This window comes from Penicillium bovifimosum (assembly GCF_028826915.1).
Source record: "Penicillium bovifimosum strain IBT 22155 chromosome Unknown utg000006l_segment0_segment0, whole genome shotgun sequence".
NCBI classification, from domain to species: domain Eukaryota; kingdom Fungi; phylum Ascomycota; class Eurotiomycetes; order Eurotiales; family Aspergillaceae; genus Penicillium; species Penicillium bovifimosum.
In genome coordinates, this window is record NW_026622715.1 from 1,565,111 (window position 1) to 1,584,331 (window position 19,221).

The 19,221-nt window shown below is 50.1% G+C and overlaps 7 protein-coding genes across 7 annotated transcripts; 4 read left to right on the forward strand and 3 right to left on the reverse strand.

Annotated features, from left to right (window-relative positions):
• Window positions 1-1,306: 1,306 nt before the first annotated feature.
• On the forward strand, window positions 1,307-2,742 carry N7515_008242 (questin oxidase family protein; the record flags this gene model as incomplete). Its single annotated transcript, XM_056668986.1, has 4 exons — window positions 1,307-1,513; window positions 1,584-1,729; window positions 1,793-1,920; window positions 1,979-2,742. 4 exons carry the CDS (start codon window positions 1,307-1,309, stop codon window positions 2,740-2,742), a joined length of 1,245 nt encoding a protein of 414 aa, XP_056518816.1.
• A 419-nt stretch (window positions 2,743-3,161) lies between these two features.
• Window positions 3,162-5,101, forward strand: N7515_008243 (HECT-type E3 ubiquitin transferase; the record flags this gene model as incomplete). Its single annotated transcript, XM_056668987.1, has 3 exons — window positions 3,162-3,890; window positions 4,421-4,705; window positions 4,805-5,101. 3 exons carry the CDS (start codon window positions 3,162-3,164, stop codon window positions 5,099-5,101), a joined length of 1,311 nt encoding a protein of 436 aa, XP_056518817.1.
• Window positions 5,102-5,271: 170 nt separating this feature from the next.
• Window positions 5,272-6,671, reverse strand: N7515_008244 (TauD/TfdA dioxygenase family protein; the record flags this gene model as incomplete). Its single annotated transcript, XM_056668988.1, has 6 exons — window positions 5,272-5,385; window positions 5,448-5,581; window positions 5,647-5,764; window positions 5,806-6,137; window positions 6,204-6,406; window positions 6,475-6,671. The coding sequence occupies 6 exons, from the start codon at window positions 6,669-6,671 to the stop codon at window positions 5,272-5,274; spliced, it is 1,098 nt and encodes a 365-aa protein (XP_056518818.1).
• A 1,733-nt stretch (window positions 6,672-8,404) lies between these two features.
• Window positions 8,405-10,295, forward strand: N7515_008245 (putative transporter; the record flags this gene model as incomplete). The annotated part of the gene is made up of 5 exons (XM_056668989.1): window positions 8,405-8,665; window positions 8,725-9,894; window positions 9,958-10,076; window positions 10,134-10,217; window positions 10,271-10,295. The coding sequence occupies 5 exons, from the start codon at window positions 8,405-8,407 to the stop codon at window positions 10,293-10,295; spliced, it is 1,659 nt and encodes a 552-aa protein (XP_056518819.1).
• A 3,688-nt stretch (window positions 10,296-13,983) lies between these two features.
• Window positions 13,984-16,446, reverse strand: N7515_008246 (putative phosphoinositide-specific phospholipase C; the record flags this gene model as incomplete). The annotated part of the gene is made up of 4 exons (XM_056668990.1): window positions 13,984-14,149; window positions 14,554-15,154; window positions 15,210-15,966; window positions 16,054-16,446. 4 exons carry the CDS (start codon window positions 16,444-16,446, stop codon window positions 13,984-13,986), a joined length of 1,917 nt encoding a protein of 638 aa, XP_056518820.1.
• Window positions 16,447-17,147: 701 nt separating this feature from the next.
• N7515_008247 (glutathione S-transferase family protein) lies at window positions 17,148-18,012 on the forward strand (the record flags this gene model as incomplete). The annotated part of the gene is made up of 2 exons (XM_056668991.1): window positions 17,148-17,199; window positions 17,264-18,012. 2 exons carry the CDS (start codon window positions 17,148-17,150, stop codon window positions 18,010-18,012), a joined length of 801 nt encoding a protein of 266 aa, XP_056518821.1.
• Window positions 18,013-18,264: 252 nt separating this feature from the next.
• Window positions 18,265-19,046, reverse strand: N7515_008248 (mitochondrial 54S ribosomal protein mL54; the record flags this gene model as incomplete). The annotated part of the gene is made up of 2 exons (XM_056668992.1): window positions 18,265-18,515; window positions 18,566-19,046. 2 exons carry the CDS (start codon window positions 19,044-19,046, stop codon window positions 18,265-18,267), a joined length of 732 nt encoding a protein of 243 aa, XP_056518822.1.
• Window positions 19,047-19,221: the final 175 nt, after the last annotated feature.

Consider the following 19,221-nt stretch of genomic DNA (forward strand, 5'->3'; position numbering starts at 1 on the left):
ACTTGCGAGCGGCATTCGAAGAAACGTTCATTAGAGCTCAATCACTGGGCGGATTTCCTTACGGTCGTTTGCAATTGGAATAAGCGAGTGAGTAATCTAAATTGACTACGCGAGTAACTTGAAGCTGACGACGCCTTGCTCATAGAACCAATCTGAAATACTGAACGGCACATTCACATTTGCTTTCGATGCTCTACCGGACAGGCTTTTTCTCAAGCCATACAGGAGAATGCATTTGTTCGATCGAAGCTAAACGACGCAGTGCGGGAGCTCACTGAGATTATCCGGAAAGAAGGAAAATTTCGGTTCACGCACATCACGACGAATGGCGCAGCCACTTCATTTACGTACCGCTGTTCCCAAGATGAGAAGAGTGTCAAAAGGTACCAGCCTACAGTGGAGCCAGAGAAGCGACGGGATGGTCGACGCATCGAGCGATTCCCATGCGAGAGCAAGCTCTGCATGAACCCTTGTCTACAAAGTCGAACCCTCACCCTTTTCTGCACCGTTTGTGGTACCTCGATATCCACGTAGGGCATATGCCATTTGTGACGGATCGAAAGGGTGAGGGTTCGACTTTGTAGACAAGGGTTCATGCAGAGCTTGCTCTCGCATGGGAATCGCTCCATGCGTCGACCATCCCGTCGCTTCTCTGGCTTCACTGTAGGTTGATACTTTTTGATTCTCATCACATCTTGGGGAACAGCGGTACGTAAATGAAGAGCCTGGGCCATTTGTTGTGATATGCGTGAACCGAAATTTTCTTTCGTTCCGGATAATGTCAGTGAGCTCCCGCATTGCATCATTTAGCTTCGATCAAACGAATGCATTCTCCTGGACGCGTAGAGAACCAAAGTCGACCGGTAGAGCATCGAAAACAAATGTGTATGTGCCATCCAGTATTTCAGATTGGTTCTATGAGCGTGAAATCCACCCAGTCATTGAGCTCTAATGGACGTTTCTTCGAATGCCGCTCGCAAATTTTGTTTCGCTTCCCTTGCTTGTTGATTCAAAATTCATCAATGGCACGGCTGCGATTGCACTTAGTGCAAAAGATGAGCTGGGTATCCATTCTTGGAAGACGTAGAACAAAAACGCGGGTGAGAGCGAAGTGGTGGGTGAAGGTTTGAGAGAGAAGGAAATGAGGAAACGTAAACAAAAATGACAAATCGTAAACAAGAATGACTAACTAACATCACGTGCCGACAAATCTTGCGAGGGGACCCTCCCCCGATATTTTCGACGTCACCGCCACGTGATAGCGTCCCAACAGTCCTATCCAAACCATCACAAGCTCATCCCAACCATGTTTACTGTTCGATGGCCATCACTGCCATCATTTGGGCTATTCTCGTCTTCACGCTCCCGACCCATTGATTTGCCCCCAGTCAAGGTCCATGACACAGAGGCAGCTCGTGAGAAATCAGCCCGGGCGTTAAAGCATCTACTGAAGTTGAACCATGCCGAACACTCAATCTTTGACAGTCACATATTCCCTAACCAAGTAACACACGTAAGTGATATGTGCTAGCACGCAACTAAGTCTCCCTCTGTAGCAGATTATGACACTAACACGCCGGCAGCTCTTGATTTCCTCCTTTCTGCAAGGTGCAGATGCCGATGTCCTCGGCCGAATCTATGATGAGGCAGGATCTAATCTGGTCAAATGGAAAGACTCACCTGCAGAGATTACCAGTCTTGACTGGCAAAGCTATTTAGGACGCCGAGAGTGAGTTCGCGGCTTGTGCGGGCTTGTTTCTTTTCTCAGGACTCCTTGCTAATTTCAGGACAGATTTGATCGAGCATTTGTCAACTTCTTTGAAGATGAAATGGTTGACAAAGGCTATGATTGGAAGGAAGTGATGACTGAGTACCTATTCGCAGGCGAACAGCCCATGTTCGATTCTATCATGGCTTCCCGTATGTGGTCATGCTTCTCGGACATATCAATTTGTGCCCATGCTAACCCACCAACTAGTTGGGCTTCCATTGATTCATCTTGCATATGCCTTTGAACTAAACAGCCGCGAAGTCGCAATGGAAGCACTTGGCCTTACAGCAACTTGCCATAATGGCATATACAAGTCCCTAGAAGCCGAACACTTGCAAACTGAAGATTCATATAGATCAAAGTCTCTCTTCGAGATTATTGATCTGATTCGGAACGATAAGAGCCTGGATGGCCTTTTCTCAACTCCGGGTAGTGACAACCTCAGTTCCCTTATCGTCAGCCGCCATGCCGCATTACTCAAGCACTCAAACGCATGGAGCATCGAAAACCCAGTAGAGCAGTTCCGCGAAAGCCAAGAGCTTGCGGCTGCCCTGCTGATAGGAACTGCAGCCGATGCGACCGGGCAATACGATTGGTTCTTCGCTTCAGCTCTTGGTACCAGCCATGCCGTCCGTGTCACATTGCCATTCATCCCTGCTCAGTTCCAGCTTGGTCTTCTCCGACAATGGTGGTTGGTTACAGTGGGCATTTACATTGCGCAGCTGCGACCCGAGATTCAAACAGACCAAATTCGGAACTATGACCTGGACGGAAAGGACTGGGATTGGGTTGCCGATAGAGCAGTTAATGCGCCATTCTCATCCGATGTCGCTTTTGTAAAGACGACACGAGCACTGAGGGAAATGGCCTCTACTTGGGGTGATTCCGATAGCTTCTTCTTGAAGGCTGCTGTGCAATTTGCCAATGAGTTCAAGGGCTGGCGGGGGAATTTTGTTGGATATGAACTGTAGATTGAAGATTCATACTTAAGTCATCTCCCTGCATTTAGCTTCGCATAATAACTATACGATTTAACGAGATTTGTTTGTCCACACTTTGGGTCTTTCGATAGTCGCGTGAGCGCGTGAGTGGCACGTGACGTGCACGTTGTCAACGCGTAAGGATATTTGTTCTGTTTGCATTGGAGCAAGGATGGGACCGCCTGACGTGAAACATGTTGGACATCAGCAACCCTCCTCTGAGGTGACAAGCATGATTTACTTCTCACAAGATCGGACTAATACATACCAGCCACTTATGCCTGCGAAATAACCCACAGATATTGCCACTCGCTTCTTCCCCCTGGTGGTTCGTGCCGTCCAGCATCAACACAAATCACCATCACGAACATCACTCGCTTCGAACACATTGAGCTTGTACAGTTTCCATAATGCAGGAAAACGACATCCCTTTATACCTGCATGCGGAGTTTCTACCGAACATTCGCCAGGTAACCCTCTATGTCTCCCTTCCAGGCACGGCAGCGTTAACCGGAGTCCGACCGGATATCCAACTCTCGGAATCCAGAAAAGCTGTGACTGTGTCGTTACCAAAGCCCTTTGAGCACATCACAGAAACAATGAAACTGCCAGCACGCGTCAGCGACGCCTCTCGGCGCGCGTTGAAATCCAGTTCCGGGCCAGCACCAAAATCAGATACCCAGATCTCCAGTCATGATTATTCATTTCGCATGCAAATTGATCCAGATGAAGAGGCGCTGGCGTCTCGAGACGAATTGATCGATGATTTTGTACCCTGGACAGCAGGGGAGATGACATCCACGACTAGGATTCGCTGTCGGAAATGCGAAAACGCTTTTCTTGATCTTTCGTCAATATCAGACTCGGGCGATGCCAAGGAATCAATGCCGGGATGGGTCTGGAAAGACCTTCCAAGTGGCAACTGGGCTGAAATGATGGATTTTTGGCATTGTCATAAGCCCGATCCCCATGAGGGCCATGAGAAGGAAGAGAAAGACTCGGCCCTCCAGCTTGAAGACAAAACTGCACAGACAAAAGGGTATGGTGCGGAAAGCCATGTTGTTGCTATTTCGGGGACAGTTCTTATTGATGTTGCCACTTTTCTGTTGGCTGAAAAGGACTGCACAGGGTTAATCAAGGTATGTTTATCCCTCTGTATTCTCTCCTCGTCTGCAATTCTACTCTTTCTTCCCCTTCTTTTCAAGTTACTGTTTTAGAACCGGGCAACTTAGAAGGGGACCACCCAGTTCTCGGTGGGGTGGCCTCCGATACTATTGCCCAAGATGGACAAAATGCACTTTGTGTACTTGCAATTCAGGACGAAAATTGTACTTCATAAGAACGGGATCACGGATTCGGAGGGCAGTTATCCTCTCCATGCAGATGGATTTCGCCCTTTGCGACTGCGATACTGGACTTATGCGAGGCTTCTTTTGTTCTATTTTGTGATTCGAAGTGTCCTCTCTTTTTTCAGCGCCGACTATTCTGACAGTGGAGTGGGCGTGATTACAAGAGGTACATTCAATTCCTGTTTCGGGGTGAGCGATATTCATATAGATCACGTAAAACTGAATGCAATGCTTTTTTTTCTCTTTTTGACCACGAGCCTTCGAATTTGCGCAATAGTCTGAGTTTCTGTTCCGGATTGCTAACAAATAATGTGCTTTAGGGAAATGACGAAGAACAAAAATCAGCCACCGAAAGCTCAGCGCAAAGAACCCTTGATTGTGCAAAGTGCAACACCATAATCGGCATGGAAGATCCCATCGCCAATGGATGGCGCCTCCTCAAAGCCAATGTATCCTTGAACACGGCCTCCAGATCCGACGTCGACACTCCTGGGTGGGAGGTACACCCAACAGAAGCGATTGTTGCAGCGCAGTTACTCGAGTTAATCGAAAGAGAAAGCGCGCGGCGATTCGTTGTTCATTGTGGCCAGAAGAGCGGTCTCCTGGTAAGTAGTGTATCTTTCCACTCCAGCTGTGTCTTGAGTTTTACTGTTCGAGACTCTGTAGACATCGGCAGCGTCGGCTAATGAATATGTACATCACAGCTATGGGTCTTCAATCCAGACATGCGATACTCGAATTCCAGCACCGGTCACAGCATCATGGCTCAGCAGGCGATGAAGGTATTCTACCAGGAATGTGACGATGTGGATAACCTGCTCCATCCGGAGATTGGCAATCCATCCCCGTTGTCCGTGGAAGAGTTGGAATTGCCATCTATGATCTTCGAAGCTATGTCGCAGGCGCTGGTTGGGAGTACCAAGATGCTCCCGCCCTCCGCGAGGATCTTCAATGAATGGCAAGTTGGACTTTTGAGCCGTTTCACCCGCCGCAAGGCTTGATGTCATACTTTGTACACTATTAACCAGAGCTTCACATGTGCGTACACCACGGTTCTACTGATATCCAACGAGAATCAACCTATTCATTATATTATTGTTCGTCTCAATTTGGTCTTGGGATTATCGTAGCCACATGTCGTTCTGAGCTCTCAGGGCTTCCAGCGCCCCAGTTACGCTTCATACGGAGTCTCGAAAGGAGCCTCGGCCTGCGGCGTCAGACGAGCCAGGTGTCGGCGCTGACCATCTTCCCAGTCAAAAACGGCGGAGTGACAGGCGACTCGGTTCTGCAAGGGTTAGTTCCATCACTTATAAGCAGACACGAACAAGGTACTGATTTGCGACTTACATCCCAAACAACGACGGTACCAGCTCTCCAGCGGACACGAACCTGTGTATCCTGAGACAAGGCGATGTGGCTGTACAGGAACTTCAGGAGGTAATCTGACTCCTCCTTCTTATATCCCACAATATAACGGGTGACTATTGTCGTTGTCAGTTTTTCGGCTCACATCACCACACCCGACATTGATTCCCCAAAAACTTACACTGAGGGTTCACGTAAAGAGCCTTCTCGCCAGTCACAGGATGCGTGCGGACAATAGGGTGCTCGGATTGAATCGGGTCACGACGGGCAATGCCGCCGCCGTTCAGACTGGCATTCACCTGCTCGACGCCCGAGTGCACGGCCTTCAGTCCGTGCAGACGCTGCTTGAAGGCGGGCGACAGGCGCTCGTACGCGTGTACCATGTCGGCGAAGAGGGTGTCGCCGCCGGTCGTTGGGCCGTCGAGGAGGTACAGGAAGGTCGTTCCGGGGGCTGCTTCTCGAAGGTGACGTCTGAGTGCCAGGTGATGGTGTTGGTGCGCTGCTCGAGGAAGTTCTGGCCGGTGCGGTCGTCGGCGCCGCGGAAGACGAGGTGGATCTCTGGGAAGCCCTTGGGGGCTCCGGAGGTTTGGTGGATGTGGTGGCGACCGAAGTAGCCGGCGTAGTCGACGACTTCCTGAATGGGGCGGGATGCGAAGTCTTGGTCGCGGAAGACTGGTTGGTTTTGTTAGATATACGCTCCATCTCATGGGGGAGGGGGTTTCGTCTCGGGCTACGTACCGACGACTCGACGCTTGGCGACGTAGAGGGCCAGCTGGTCCTTGGCCTTGTCGGAGAGTTGACTCAATTGAACGCCGTGAATCTCGGAGCCGATGAAGGGGGTGAGCTCGTCAACCTCGACTTGCTCGGTGAGCAGGTCTGGGAAGGTGGGATCGGCGTCTTTTCCGTGGTCATAGTGCTCGAAGGGCTCGAGGGGAGGATATCTGGGTAGTTGTTAGGTATGATATTCACACCCGGCGAGACGCATTTAGGGCAGGAAATGATAAGCTACCTTTCAGTCTCGTTATCCCATACGGGAAGATAGTTAGGATATGTCACAGGGGCAATAGTCTCTGTGCCCTGAAGCTCGCGCTCCTTTTCGATCTTGTATCCAATCAAATTCTCCTTGTTAAACCCAGCGTCGGATTTGAGAGGAGGCGCTGCAAGCGGGCCTCGAAGGCCGGGAGTCTCAGTGAGGCCGGGAGCCATGGTGCTCAACTATAGGTTTCTGGTGAAGTATAAAAGCACAAGTGAGAATAAGCCTGGACCTCTATGGGAGTAGGTTTAGGTTGTTTCTGGTCGTAGACCTCGGAAAGGGAATCGTTCCCACTATATAACTCAACATCTCGGTGCGTACATGCCGAGAGTCCAATTGCGCCATGATTGCGGGGTTCGCGGGCTGGCTGACAGTTGGCCAATGGCTGGATTTCGGTGATCTTTGCGATTGAGCCGACAAGTGGCTGCGGGGTTCCTCGCCGTGTTGTACGAAGTCCGCTATGCGTTGGAGCTTCGGGAGTATACAATGTTGCAGTTGTTCATGTGCGTTATGCTAGAGTAAGATTGCGTGATGGAAAGGATGGCGTGCGACCACTCAAAATCGCCGCGATTTGCGCTGATCGCATATTGAAGGCAGGCTTAGAAATCCCTCTGGTCTTTTGTATATACGAAGTATAGGGTGCGGGTGGTGTCGAATGCGCTAACTATATGGCGTGATAACTCGCTATCCGCGCGCAATCAGTCAACGAATCTCTTTTGTTGGAAGTTGCCATTGGCGGTTTACCTTTGAATTTACTCCGGATTTAGAAACCTGTTTGCATGACTCGTAGAATTTCATGTAGTAGCTGCATAATGATGTTTAGTGATTCCTTGAATACGCTCCAGGGCCGCCCAGATGGAGGGATTGCCAAGAACCAACGTCCAACCAGAGTGAAATGTTTAGCCGCTATCAAAGGGAAGTGCTTGGTGTGCATCAGCATAAGATGTTCTAAGAATACAGTACATAGTGTAGTTGAGTACATGAGAAGTGCCTGAAGATGGAGACAACAAGCATGCTTGGCGATATAAAGCCCATGCCCGCAATATACGAAGTAGTCTAATGCTCGGCATAGTTGTAGTCAGTAGCCAAGTACAACTGGTGCATCGTCATATAAAACTATCATTTGATAGCAACTCGCAACCTCATATTAGAACTAAATGCTGCCCAGTTGGCTATAAGTAGAGTTGATCGATATGAAGTAAGATTGTACACAGAAACCGAACCTTGGGACGAAGGTGATAGAGTTGGCAGACGAAAGGCTATTCGTACCTTTGATACGCATACAGATGATATTTACAATTACCCATACAGCCTGATGTTCCAAGGCAGGTGAGCGAAAGCTAACCTTGAGAAGATCATCTCGCGTTCGAAATGCACACCCCTGTTCGAAGCTTCTGTCGTCACTCCGACTACACTTGCGTGATTCAGCCAAGTCAACACCCAACGGATCTAACTCGTCGGCTCTTCGACTGTTTTATCCTCTTCGAAAGACTAATCGCAAACTGTAAGCGATCATGCTTCATCTGGAAACCTCCCGATAGCAGTATCCATATCAATATCCACAGCACAAGACTTCTCCGACGATAAGACGAAGCCTCCTTGAGCCAACCGCTCTAACAAGCTATTGTGACACCATGTGGAACCCCTCCTGGGTCGCCATTTGGGCCCTAACTTACCAATCTGCATCGTACCCTGCAATCTGACCATACCCTTAGTGGCGAGCCCTGTCCTGCTCGCGGACCCTTGCACACGTGCGGTGGCCAGAGCGAGGCAGCTGCGTCCATCTGCCGGAATATGGCGTGATACAGAACCGTTGATCTCGTCTTGTCTTTATAGGAGCTGTTTGCAGCAATGCCTCTCAATTTCAATCATCACTGCTCTGAACCTTGTCTCCCGAATCTGCAAGATGACGGCTGAAGATGTCCAGAAGACGGCTGTCGCCGTCCATGACCCTGACAGCAAGCTTGCACCGACAGTATCATCTGCAGAGTCTTCGTCTTCATCTTCGTCAACGTATGGTAGTCCACGCGCTAAGCTGACAGACTGTGCTTTTGATGCTACCGAGGATCCCCGTTACTACAAGCCTATTCCTGAATATGAGGGTATCCATCGCTGGGACCCGGATTTTGAATGGACGGAGGCGGAGGAAAAAGCCGTTGTCAGAAAGGTATGTGTTTCGAGCTCTTTCGTATGAGTTGGACCACAGCGTCTAATCCTCTTCCACAGATAGATTGGCGCGTATGCACATTTGCTTGCATGACCTTTTTCGCGCTTCAACTCGACCGCGGGAACATTGTCCAAGCAACATCAGACAACATGCTAGACGATCTACACATGACCACCAACGACTACAACACCGGCCAAACAATCTTCTACCTGGCATTCCTATTTGCCGAGCTGCCCTCCCAGCTAATCTCAAAATGGATCGGTCCCGATCGCTGGATCCCCGTGCAAATGATAAGCTGGAGTCTCATCGCCGCCTGCCAGGCCTTCCTCAAGACCAAGGGCGGGTTCTTCGCGACCCGCGCTCTCCTCGGCCTCTTTGAGGGCGGCTTCATCCCAGATACTATCCTGTTCCTGTCATTCTGGTACAATTCCAAAGAGCTGCCCATCCGGCTCAGCTTCTTCTGGGTAACGTACCAATCAACCGCAATTATCAGCGCGTTCCTCGCCTTTGGCTTCCTGCACATCCGTCAATCCGACGGCACCGGCGGCTGGCGATACCTATTTGCCCTGGAGGGTCTGATCACGGGATTGATCGGTATCGTCGCTGCATTTTGGATGCCTCCTTCGCCGACGCAAACTGCCGGCCGGTTCCGTGGGAAGGAGGGCTGGTTCAACGAGCGCGAGGAAAAGATCATGGTTAACCGCGTGCTTCGCGATGATCCTAGCAAGGGAACTATGCATAATCGCCAGGCCGTGACTCCCAAACTGCTCTGGCAGGCCCTGAAGGACTATGACATGTGGATTATTTACTTGCTCGGTCTGACATGGCTGATTCCCACCACGCCGGCTACGGCGTATATCAGCCTAGAGCTGAAGGCGCTGGGGTTCAGTACCTTCAACACTAATTTGCTCACCATCCCGGCCTATGTGCTCTTTATCCTAAATCTATTGCTTTGGACGTGGATTTCAGAGCGCTTCAATCAGCGACTGTTGCTTGGCGTCGTTGCTGAGTTTTGGGCTCTCGTCTTGTTGATTGCGCTGGAGCTTCTGCCTGATGGGGCAAGCCAGTGGGCTCGCTGGTCATTGCTTGTTTTGTTGATTGGTATGCCTTATGTGCATGCCATTGTCGTTGCCATTACGTCTCGCAATGCAGGATCTGTGAGGACGCGGACAGTCGCAACTGCTATCTACAATATGATGGTACAGGCGAGTAATATCATCGGCAACAACGTGAGTTTTCTCCTTTACCTAGCAAGAGCGTTCGGACCGACTGGGACTAACTGTCATATTCAGATTTATCGCGAAAACGACAAGCCCTTTTATCGCACCGGTAACAAAGTTCTAATTGCAATGTGTCTGTGGAGCATGGCGGTGTTCATCGCCGCGAAGGTGTACTACGTCAAGCGAAATAGGTATGGCACCCGTATCTTCTGACCAGTTGACTCGATTTTGACTAATGGGACTATCAGTCAACGAGCCGCAATCTGGGACAAAATGACTAGCGAGGAACGAACCCGTTACGTCGCTGAGAACCAGGACCTTGGAAACAAGAGGTAAATTCGCCAGTTGACCCAATACGAAGGACATCCACTGACTCCTACTACAGACTCGATTTCCGATTCCTGCACTAGTCTATCGAATTTTAACGCATAGAGATGCATCAATGTAAACGGACTGGAGACACAAGCTACCTAGACCTGAGCTATCAGCCTACCTACAAGATACAAATTAGTATAAACAATGAGCTGGGCTCATTCGTCAGCAATGCAATAAAAGTTTCAGACCTTTGATCTTTCTTCCTCTTGTCATGCTTATGTGCTCGACCTGCGCATGGCTATTTTGTGGGAACTAGGTGATAGCTTCACTTCCCCAAAGGCTGGGGAAGTATATGACCAGGTATCAAGCATGGAGTGGAAATAGGATGTACCCTGCCGATATTAGACTTTGATATGATCTACAGCCAAGATGCGTGTCGTCGTGTTCTGTGCTTAATTTTACTTCAGACTATATCTTAATATGACTACTTCCATAGACATGGGCTGAGATTTTGAATCTGAGTAGGTATTCAGCTGCATACTGTGCCTATGCCCATTGGCCAGTTGCCATAGGCACACTACGCAGTAACTAGTTAACTATGGGAGAGGGTTGGATTATGTCATATGCAACTATTAGTTAGTTAGTTATAGGAGTACTTAAGGGTATAAAGGGCTACTTATGCGACAAAAGTACCCGAAGAGGGTCAATTGAACTTGACCGGTGGATGTAGAAGTGGATCTGATAAAGGATTAGGTTCTCAGGAACATAGCAAGAGACTTGGCCGTAGATACTTATAGCTGTTCATTGTTTATTCTCGATATCAGAAAGAAAAGCAAACATGTCATATCTCGTTATAAACATGGAAATAAGTAATAAGAGAAAAGAAGACTGAAGTCATGTAGAAGAGCCAAAAGAAGAGAAGAAAGCAACCCCATCAACGGGAACCCGACAAAAGCACCCTATTGCGCCCTTCCCTTGGTAGCACTCTATCGCAACTGAGTGTAAACTGCGGATCAAGAGATTTACCTGCTTTTCCACATCATATGCTTCGAATAAACTCAGGACTTGAAGTCCCCGTCCAAATGGTAGCACCATATGATTCATCGAGGTGATTCACCTCATAGGTTTGAGACAATCAAAGCAACAGATAACACCGAAAGAAACCTCCCTCGTACATGAGAGATATTCCAAAGAAAGTCTCGAGTCTATCATGCACAAGGCGTGTGACAGATGTGGCAGCTCTTGCCGGGGATCACCCAGACTTCTTTCCCCTGTGCTTGGCAATTGGGGCATCGCACACCAGGCATCTGCAAAACCAGTCAGCATGCTTTCGTCAAAGGACTCAGAGTACAAACCTTGGAGACAGCAGGAGAGGCTGAGCACGCTGGTGTGCCGCAAGTCGTTGAGGAAGTCATTGTATAATGATGTGTAGGTATTTGAGCGAAGATGGGATGCAGAAAGGAGGATGGTTGTGATTAGATATCTGTTCCGAGTCTGATTGCGGAGTGAGATTTATATTCTTGTCTAAGATGAAGTCTGAGGCCAGGCAATGTGAATAGAACGAGATATGGAGGGTCCTTATAAGGTGTCCAGTATAAGGAAGAAAGAAACCGAAGGACACAGAGGAATAGATCAGGTGTGATGTAGCCCCGTGATCGAGAAGATATCGACAAATCAGAAGGAAACAGAATGAAAAGAGAAAGAGATAAATAAATAAAATAAAATAAAATCTCAAAAGTCAGTTCAAGTGTTCGACTCGGTTAGAAAGAGAGTCTCCTTCCACTCTCTTTGTTCTTCAACCAGCCACTGAGGTTGCAACGCAAGATGGAGACCTGTCTTGATATGCACTCTGCGGCATAGGGATCACAGAAAATGACAGAGAATCATCCTACACGCCACTAGGCCCCACTAAAAACCAATCATAACCATCCCCTCGGTACCTGTCGAAGCCTTCCCGGCCTTGAGAGTTGATGTTTGTTATTTCGCTGGACCCTGGGCCTGAGATGCACCTAGCATTCAAAAAGAAGACATTGAGATGTTTGTTATGCATCGGCAGCTCGCATCAAGTCGACTGAGTCATTCGGAAGACTGGTAAAAAGGCTGAAAGTCCAGCAAAATTAGCAGTTGACGTATCAACCCCAGAACTCCATGGGACCATGACAGATCAAGATGGCGCCCTGAGCTCGGTCCATCTCGGTCATTGTGATATTGTGATTGGTTGTTTGTATTTGAATGTGGGTCGCATTCGTGGAAAAGAGATCAAGCCCGATCATTGGCTAAATCGAGCCTCGACGAGGACTGTTGGCCTCTTCACCCCGGTCACCCAGGTTATGGTGGTTGGTTATGCAGGCAAGTATCACAGTTCGACTGGACGCATGAACCCCTCCATCTAGTCAAGGCTCCTCCCGAATGCGGAATGACAAATACTTGTCTACTGTGTAAACAACCTCGGATGACTCCAAGCACATCCCGACACCCCCATGCTCTTCACTTCACCAATTGCCCTGACGATCTTAGTGACGATGTGGAGAATATCTCGTATTGGTTGCTTGTCATCTCCTCTCAACTTTATCGGGGGGATTACCGGTCAACTTTTGTTCTTGGTCTCCACTTAGCCGTGTTGATCAATCTGATGCATGTCGCTTGGCACGTTGATCACTCACGGTCCGCCCTTCAAGGGCACCTTAAAGGGTAGTTTCAGGTTGTTTCTCTCACCGATCTTCTGTCAATTCACATGGTGTGATACCTATGGTGGGGGTCTATGGATAATGGCTCGCAGCATGCATGACTTTATGTTTGCGTGTCCGCATACTTGACAACAATATAGGCTAAAGACAAAGTCGGACCGCCACCCGCCACGGTCTCCCCCGACAATCCTCTTGTGGCACCTATATCACAGTCTTATACAGGCGGTACCCCTGTTTATCAGGCGTGTCTCTTTCCCTATATCATAATCTCACCAAAGACCAGGAAATGTGACAAAAGACACAGATACTGACCAGATGTATCAAGGCAAACACTGCAACATTGTCAACAGCTCACTATCTCACAAGTCTCAAATTGCAATATGCAACCTTTGCATCTATCTTCTGGAAACCCCAGCATATATGACCCCATCTTCTCAATCTCATGCGTGGCATCCGTGCCATGCATCATGCAGCTTCGAGGCCAAAGCCGTCAACAAGTGACACAAGCACAACAACCCGCCTATGTACGGAGTACGCCGTACTTCGTACATATTCCCGCCCTACCCAGTGCCAACGGAGCCTCCTGACCAAAACCAGACATGATCAACACCAAACTCGAGGCCCGGCTGTACATTCGCTATGTCTGCATTTGTGTAGTATGCAGAGACACCTTCGGCTGGACAACTTCTCGGTAAGACTAGTAGTACCAGTGCGGAGATGCTAAGCACATAGGTCCAATATGTTTATGTCTACGACATACTCCGGTATGACTCTGCATGATATACATTTCCGGGAAAGACCGAGAGCTCGGAGTTGCCAGTTCCGATGTGCGGTTTGCTGTCGAAAATGAGATTGTGATACAACCTTGGGAGAGGTTGTACATGGGTAGATTTATCATATCTGCAGATGCATTTCCTGCAACCTAAGGTTGGTTTCTTGCCTGTTGTGGCAGTGTGATGGGTGTCGTGCGACATGCTGCCCGGTTACCTGCCCAAACCCAAGACAAATAGTCGCTCTGCATACGTCACACTATGCTATGTATTAACAGTCCCGGAAGGACAAACAAATGCTTCTGTGACGACATCGTGCCGACGAACTAAACCAACTGCTTCTTGATATTCACCAGAAGGAGACCGCCAGTCTTCTCGCCAGTGCAGTCGTGGAGGTGAACGAACCGATAACCCTCCCGCAGCCGGTCAAGTCGGATGCAAGCCCATGCGGCCAAGGGATCCCGACCGAATTCATCGTTTTTGATCTTGAATCTGATGCAGATTTTGGTTAGTGGCTTTTCTTATATGGTGTGCTTGCATGTCTGAAAGATGAACAGCATGTGGGAACAGGGTGTATGGTGGTAAATGTGGGTTTCCAGTCACTGCTAAGCTTGAGCCCACACATTCCCTCCGTGTCCAGAAGAGAAGGGCAGGAATAAGCAAAGGCAAAGCCAAACTCTTCGGTTTGTGCTCATGCGGGTGAGTGCATATGTCCGCGACGGATATCATAATGCAGGCAAGAACCCTGCATTGTGCAAAAATGGGGCTGTTTGTGAGAGAGAAATGCAGCAAGGATGATTGTAGAAGAGCGACGAGGATAGGGGTGAGGGGAAAGCACGAGGAAAACAGGGTAAAGGATTGACAGAATATCAAGAGAGCAGGGAACAAAGACTGACCGTAAGAAACTCAATTCCTCAATTATTCCCGTCACGGTCGGGAACTCCAACTTCTGTCCCTTGAAGTCAGGATTCCGCCCCGAAGAACTCTTCGTGCACCGCCGGTAGCTGCTTTTATCATCGTCGGAGCTGGCGTCGTCCGGAGCCGGAATGTCCTCGTTTCCTGCTTCCTCAACATGCAGCTGGCAGTTAACGTAGGGCTTGAAGCCCTTCTCGCTGGTGTCGCCTTCTGGCAGGGACAGATCTTGCGCCGCGTAGACCTCAATTGAGAGGGTCATGCTGCGGCGCTGGAGAACGTTCGTCGGGGCGGTGCTGCTTCTGTAGCCGGATGGCTTCAGTCGCCAGCCGTGGCTGCCGACGAACATTCCGTGGTTGAGCATCATGCCTTTATCGAGGTTCTGCCAGTTCAATGCTACGATCTGGGCGCCGCGTCGCCAGTAGAATGTCGGGTCGAGGTTGGACGAGTTGATGCGGAATGCGTATGGATAGATTCGCATCAGGGATCTGCGGTTGTGTTCGAACAAAGCGTCAGGGTGGTTGATGTGGGCTTCCCGCGCTGCTTTCTCGGAAAGCGAGAAGATGTGCGAGGGGACCTTCGCCTCTATTGGGCTATTAGCATACTTCGATCAGCCATGTCTACCGTCATGAATACATACCTGGTTGGTCGAAATGACTGAAAGTATACCCCCGGGTATAAACGGCCATGTTAGCTAGAGCGTCTAGAATCTTTGATGGCTTCGGCGGCGGCTGCTGCTGCTGGCTCGAGGTTGTCTGAAGGGTATTCTGTGGCGTCAGAGGCTCGTCTTCGAGATTCTGGCCACCGAGTGGGCCGCATTTGCTCTTGATAAGGATCTTCTTCCTCAGATCAAGCAGCGGTGGAAGCTTCGCGTCATCCGACGGAGCCTCGACCAACAATCCTTTCCATGCCTCTTGCATGATATCAACCATCGTCTGCTGCTGCTCGAGAGAGGCGTGAACTTCAAGACTGATGACCAGCGGAAGATCACTGGCAACAAAGGCACTCTCACGTATCGCATAGCAGATCTCACGGAACGTGGTGCCTTTAGTGAGGGTATGTCCATGCAGCACACGGGGCTCAGGCTGAACAGGCAAGTGGCTAGTCGCTACTTCTTCCGACTGTTGCTGGGGCGATTTGGAAGATTTGCGACGCAGCACGTCGTCGAATTTTGCTTCCAGCTTGGAAGAGACACTTTCTTTCGGTCCTTTGGCTGCCTTTTCCTTGCCATCCTTCTTCGACCTCATCTTCCCTCTCAGCTTGCTTCTAAGACCTTGGCCATCTTCTGCCTCTGGATCACTGCTGTCGCTGCTTGTTTCGCCGTCGCTCGTGCTTGGAGTGTCCAGCTCTCCATCCCAAACATCAATCTCCACAGACCTGCAGCCGCGGAGAAGCACCTATGCAGGCATCAGTAAATTCCAAGAGTGAGCACTGAGAGATCGCAGCATTCGCCAAGAGTAATATCCCACGACACCTTAACTCACAGATGTATAGGCACTAGCAGCAGCATCACTGTACAGCTGGTTCCCAGTTAAATAAGTATTGTGGCTCGACGAAATGAAGTAGTCCGAAAGAGGCGCCGAAAGATCCAGTGCTTCTTCCGGAACCATGGCCGATGAGTTGGCATCTTTCATGTAAGCGTGGAACGCATCCACAGACGCCAAAGCGTCCGCCTTAGACACGATGGCAGCATCATGTTGAATCTCATTCAGGAAATAGGTTGTATTCGGAGCATATGCATGAACAGATTTGTAGATCTGCTCGATATACTTTTCCACAGTCGGGTGGAATTGGTCCACGGTGTAAGAATGTGGGTTTGGTGCATCGTGGAGGACGAGGTGTTTCGCACGGTCGACAAGAGATTCGACCGTCTCCATTTTGAACCGTTATCGTTCTCTATCTGGGTTCCGGTATGAGTGATGCAACCGTCCAGCGGTTGGGGTAGGTGGAGGGGTAAGCTTATTGGCAATGATCGCCGTTGCCCCGCTTGTCTCAGGGACGGGACTCCGGGAGCGCGTCAGCTTTCTGGATTTGAGGATGGGTTCTAGCGAGTACGCTGTACGGAGTAGTATGAAGCTCAATATATGCAATATATGCAGAGGTGAGAGATACCTATGCCACTTCGTGTCGTTGATGTCAGGAGAAAAGGCCCCAATGTGACCCGTGCGTCCACGAGACTCCCCACTAACAACGTGGCGCATCTCGGTGAATACGCGACTGCGTATAGACTATAGGCAGCTCTGAGATATGTTGAGAGTCTATGTGTATGAGTCTACCTTGATGCTACATCACTTAGCACTAGCTCTGCAACCAATGCGAAAAGCCTCAAAAACCCTCAAAGGCGGCCAGTAAAGCTTCTGCTGACTTCCAAGGCTCCACCTGGCAGAGCTTGTCGGTCTTTGATTGACCGGGAGGATGGATGGATACATTCCACAGCTGATAAATCAAGATCCTCCCCCGCTTCGTAGGTAAGGAGTAGGTACTGAGTACATAAGGACTGAGTCACAGTTCGGACGTCCAGCCAGTTGCCTCAAATCTACACAGTAAACGCATACAGACTGTAAACGAAACAACCACCATGGCCGAATCCAACCCAATCCATTTCTTCGACATCGTCTCGACCCTACCTGGTACTCACCCGCCCATATCTAACCCTTCAAACGAACAGACCACAAACCACTAACGCACCACCAGTTCACGAAAAATCATGGTCTCCGAGCACCCTCAAGACCAGAATGGTCCTCAATTTCAAAGGAATCCCCTACACCCAAAGCTGGGTCTCATACCCTGACATCGCGCCCCTCCTCAAGGCCCACGGCGTTGCACCCGGCGAGTCAAAGTTCATGCCCTACACACTGCCCGCAATTGCCCACGAGGGCTTGAAATCCAGCACTCCTGACGGCGTGCTCATGGACTCTGACCCGATCGCCATGTACATCGACAAGCTGTACCCGTCGCCTCCGCTCTTCCCCTCCGGTGATGCGAGCTACGCACTCGTCGTCGCTGTGTCGAAGTCGCTGTCGGTATGCCGGGAGGCCCTCGTAGGTCTGGTGATACCCAATGTCCCATCTCATTTGGATGAGCGCGGACGGGAGTATTTTAATCGAACGCGCGCGGAGTGGTTCGGGAAGCCGCTTTCTGAGGTTAAGGCGAAGGATGAGGAGGTGGAGAGGCTGTGGCAGATCTTGGAGACGGAGTATATGACGTTTGTTAAGATGTTGAAGGGGAAGGAGGGGAAGAATGGGCTGTTTTTGGAGGGGGAGAGGGCTGGGTATGCGGATATTACTATTGCTGCGATGTTGGCTTTCATCCAGCGCTTTGCGAAGGGGACGTTTGAGAAGCTCATGGCTCTGGGCGATGGGGAGTTGAAGAGGCTTTATGAGGCTTGTTTGCCCTGGCTCGAAGGGCAGGGAGATGAGAAGGAGTGGCCGATTCCTCAGTAGGTGGTATACCTCGACTTCGGTGACGAGTGGCGGCTTGTTCTGGGGATGTTTGCAGTGAGTGTAAATCTGACACAAGTATCATTTGATATATAGCACAATCGAGAAACAGATCAGTGTAATAATACATCCCGGATGCCCCTGAGGCCCGGTCTATCCAATATTCAGTGCGATGCTGAGGGGTTCCGGGCGCATCGAAGTCAAGCCCAACAAGTACAACCGCTTCCATGTTGTACTGAAACCCACATGAAAAACTTACAGACCACGCAGGAAGTTAGATTCCTTAATGGCCTTCCGTCTGGCCTCGCGAGCACTCCGAATAATCTCCGAGCGCTGCTCGACGCCGGAGGTGGCTTCGGCCATGGCATCTGCTGAAGGTTCTTCGCGGTTGTAGGGGGCCGGGGTAATATCAAAGGCGTTGTGGTGGGCAGGGATCTTAGCGGCGAGGGGACCGGTGCGAGCCGCCAGCTTCTTTTCGTAACGCTTTCGTTGCTTCTTGTTCAAGGCTGCGGAAGGGTTAGCGACTGGCTAAGAATGGAGTATTGATATAACGTACTGCTTGGGTCAACGCCACCCTGCTTGGTCTTTGCTTCCTTGGAAGCATCTCCTAAAAGGCCCCATAACCATTCTGGGTACTCGTGGTCCTCCTTGGCGAAGACATCGGGCTTGTTCTTGAAGTAGTTGAGGCCATTCAGTTTGGTGCCGGCCGGACAGCTGCTTGGTGGGCGCACAGCCGTGGGTTTTGTGGGAGCACTGGGGTTGACATCAGCGTGCACGCCTTCGGGGGTGCTCAAAGGCTGGGAGATGCCGGGGGTTGCGGAGGAGATGGCGGACGGGGTTGTGAGGTCGCCGACCGTAGGTTGACGGGGAGCGGGCGGGGAAGAAGGAGCGGCCACGGAGGGGTTGTTATCGGTGCTGTAGGAGCGGAATTGGCTGCGGAGCATAGGGAGCTGGCGCGCGCATGTTGAGGCTGTCCGGCTCACGGGCTGCTGGTTCAGCCGAGACAACACCGTCGTGCGGCAGCTTTTGCAGATCATTATGGGAGTTGTGTGGAAATAAGATGAAAGATCAAATTAAATGAGATGATGATTTCAAATGGAGGACCCGAGTCGACAATGGGTCCCGAATTCGTGGAGGATGCAATAAGACCGGCGCGGATGGAGATGTCGCAGAAAACTGCGGCCATATTTGATGCCAAGACGGAGATACGTC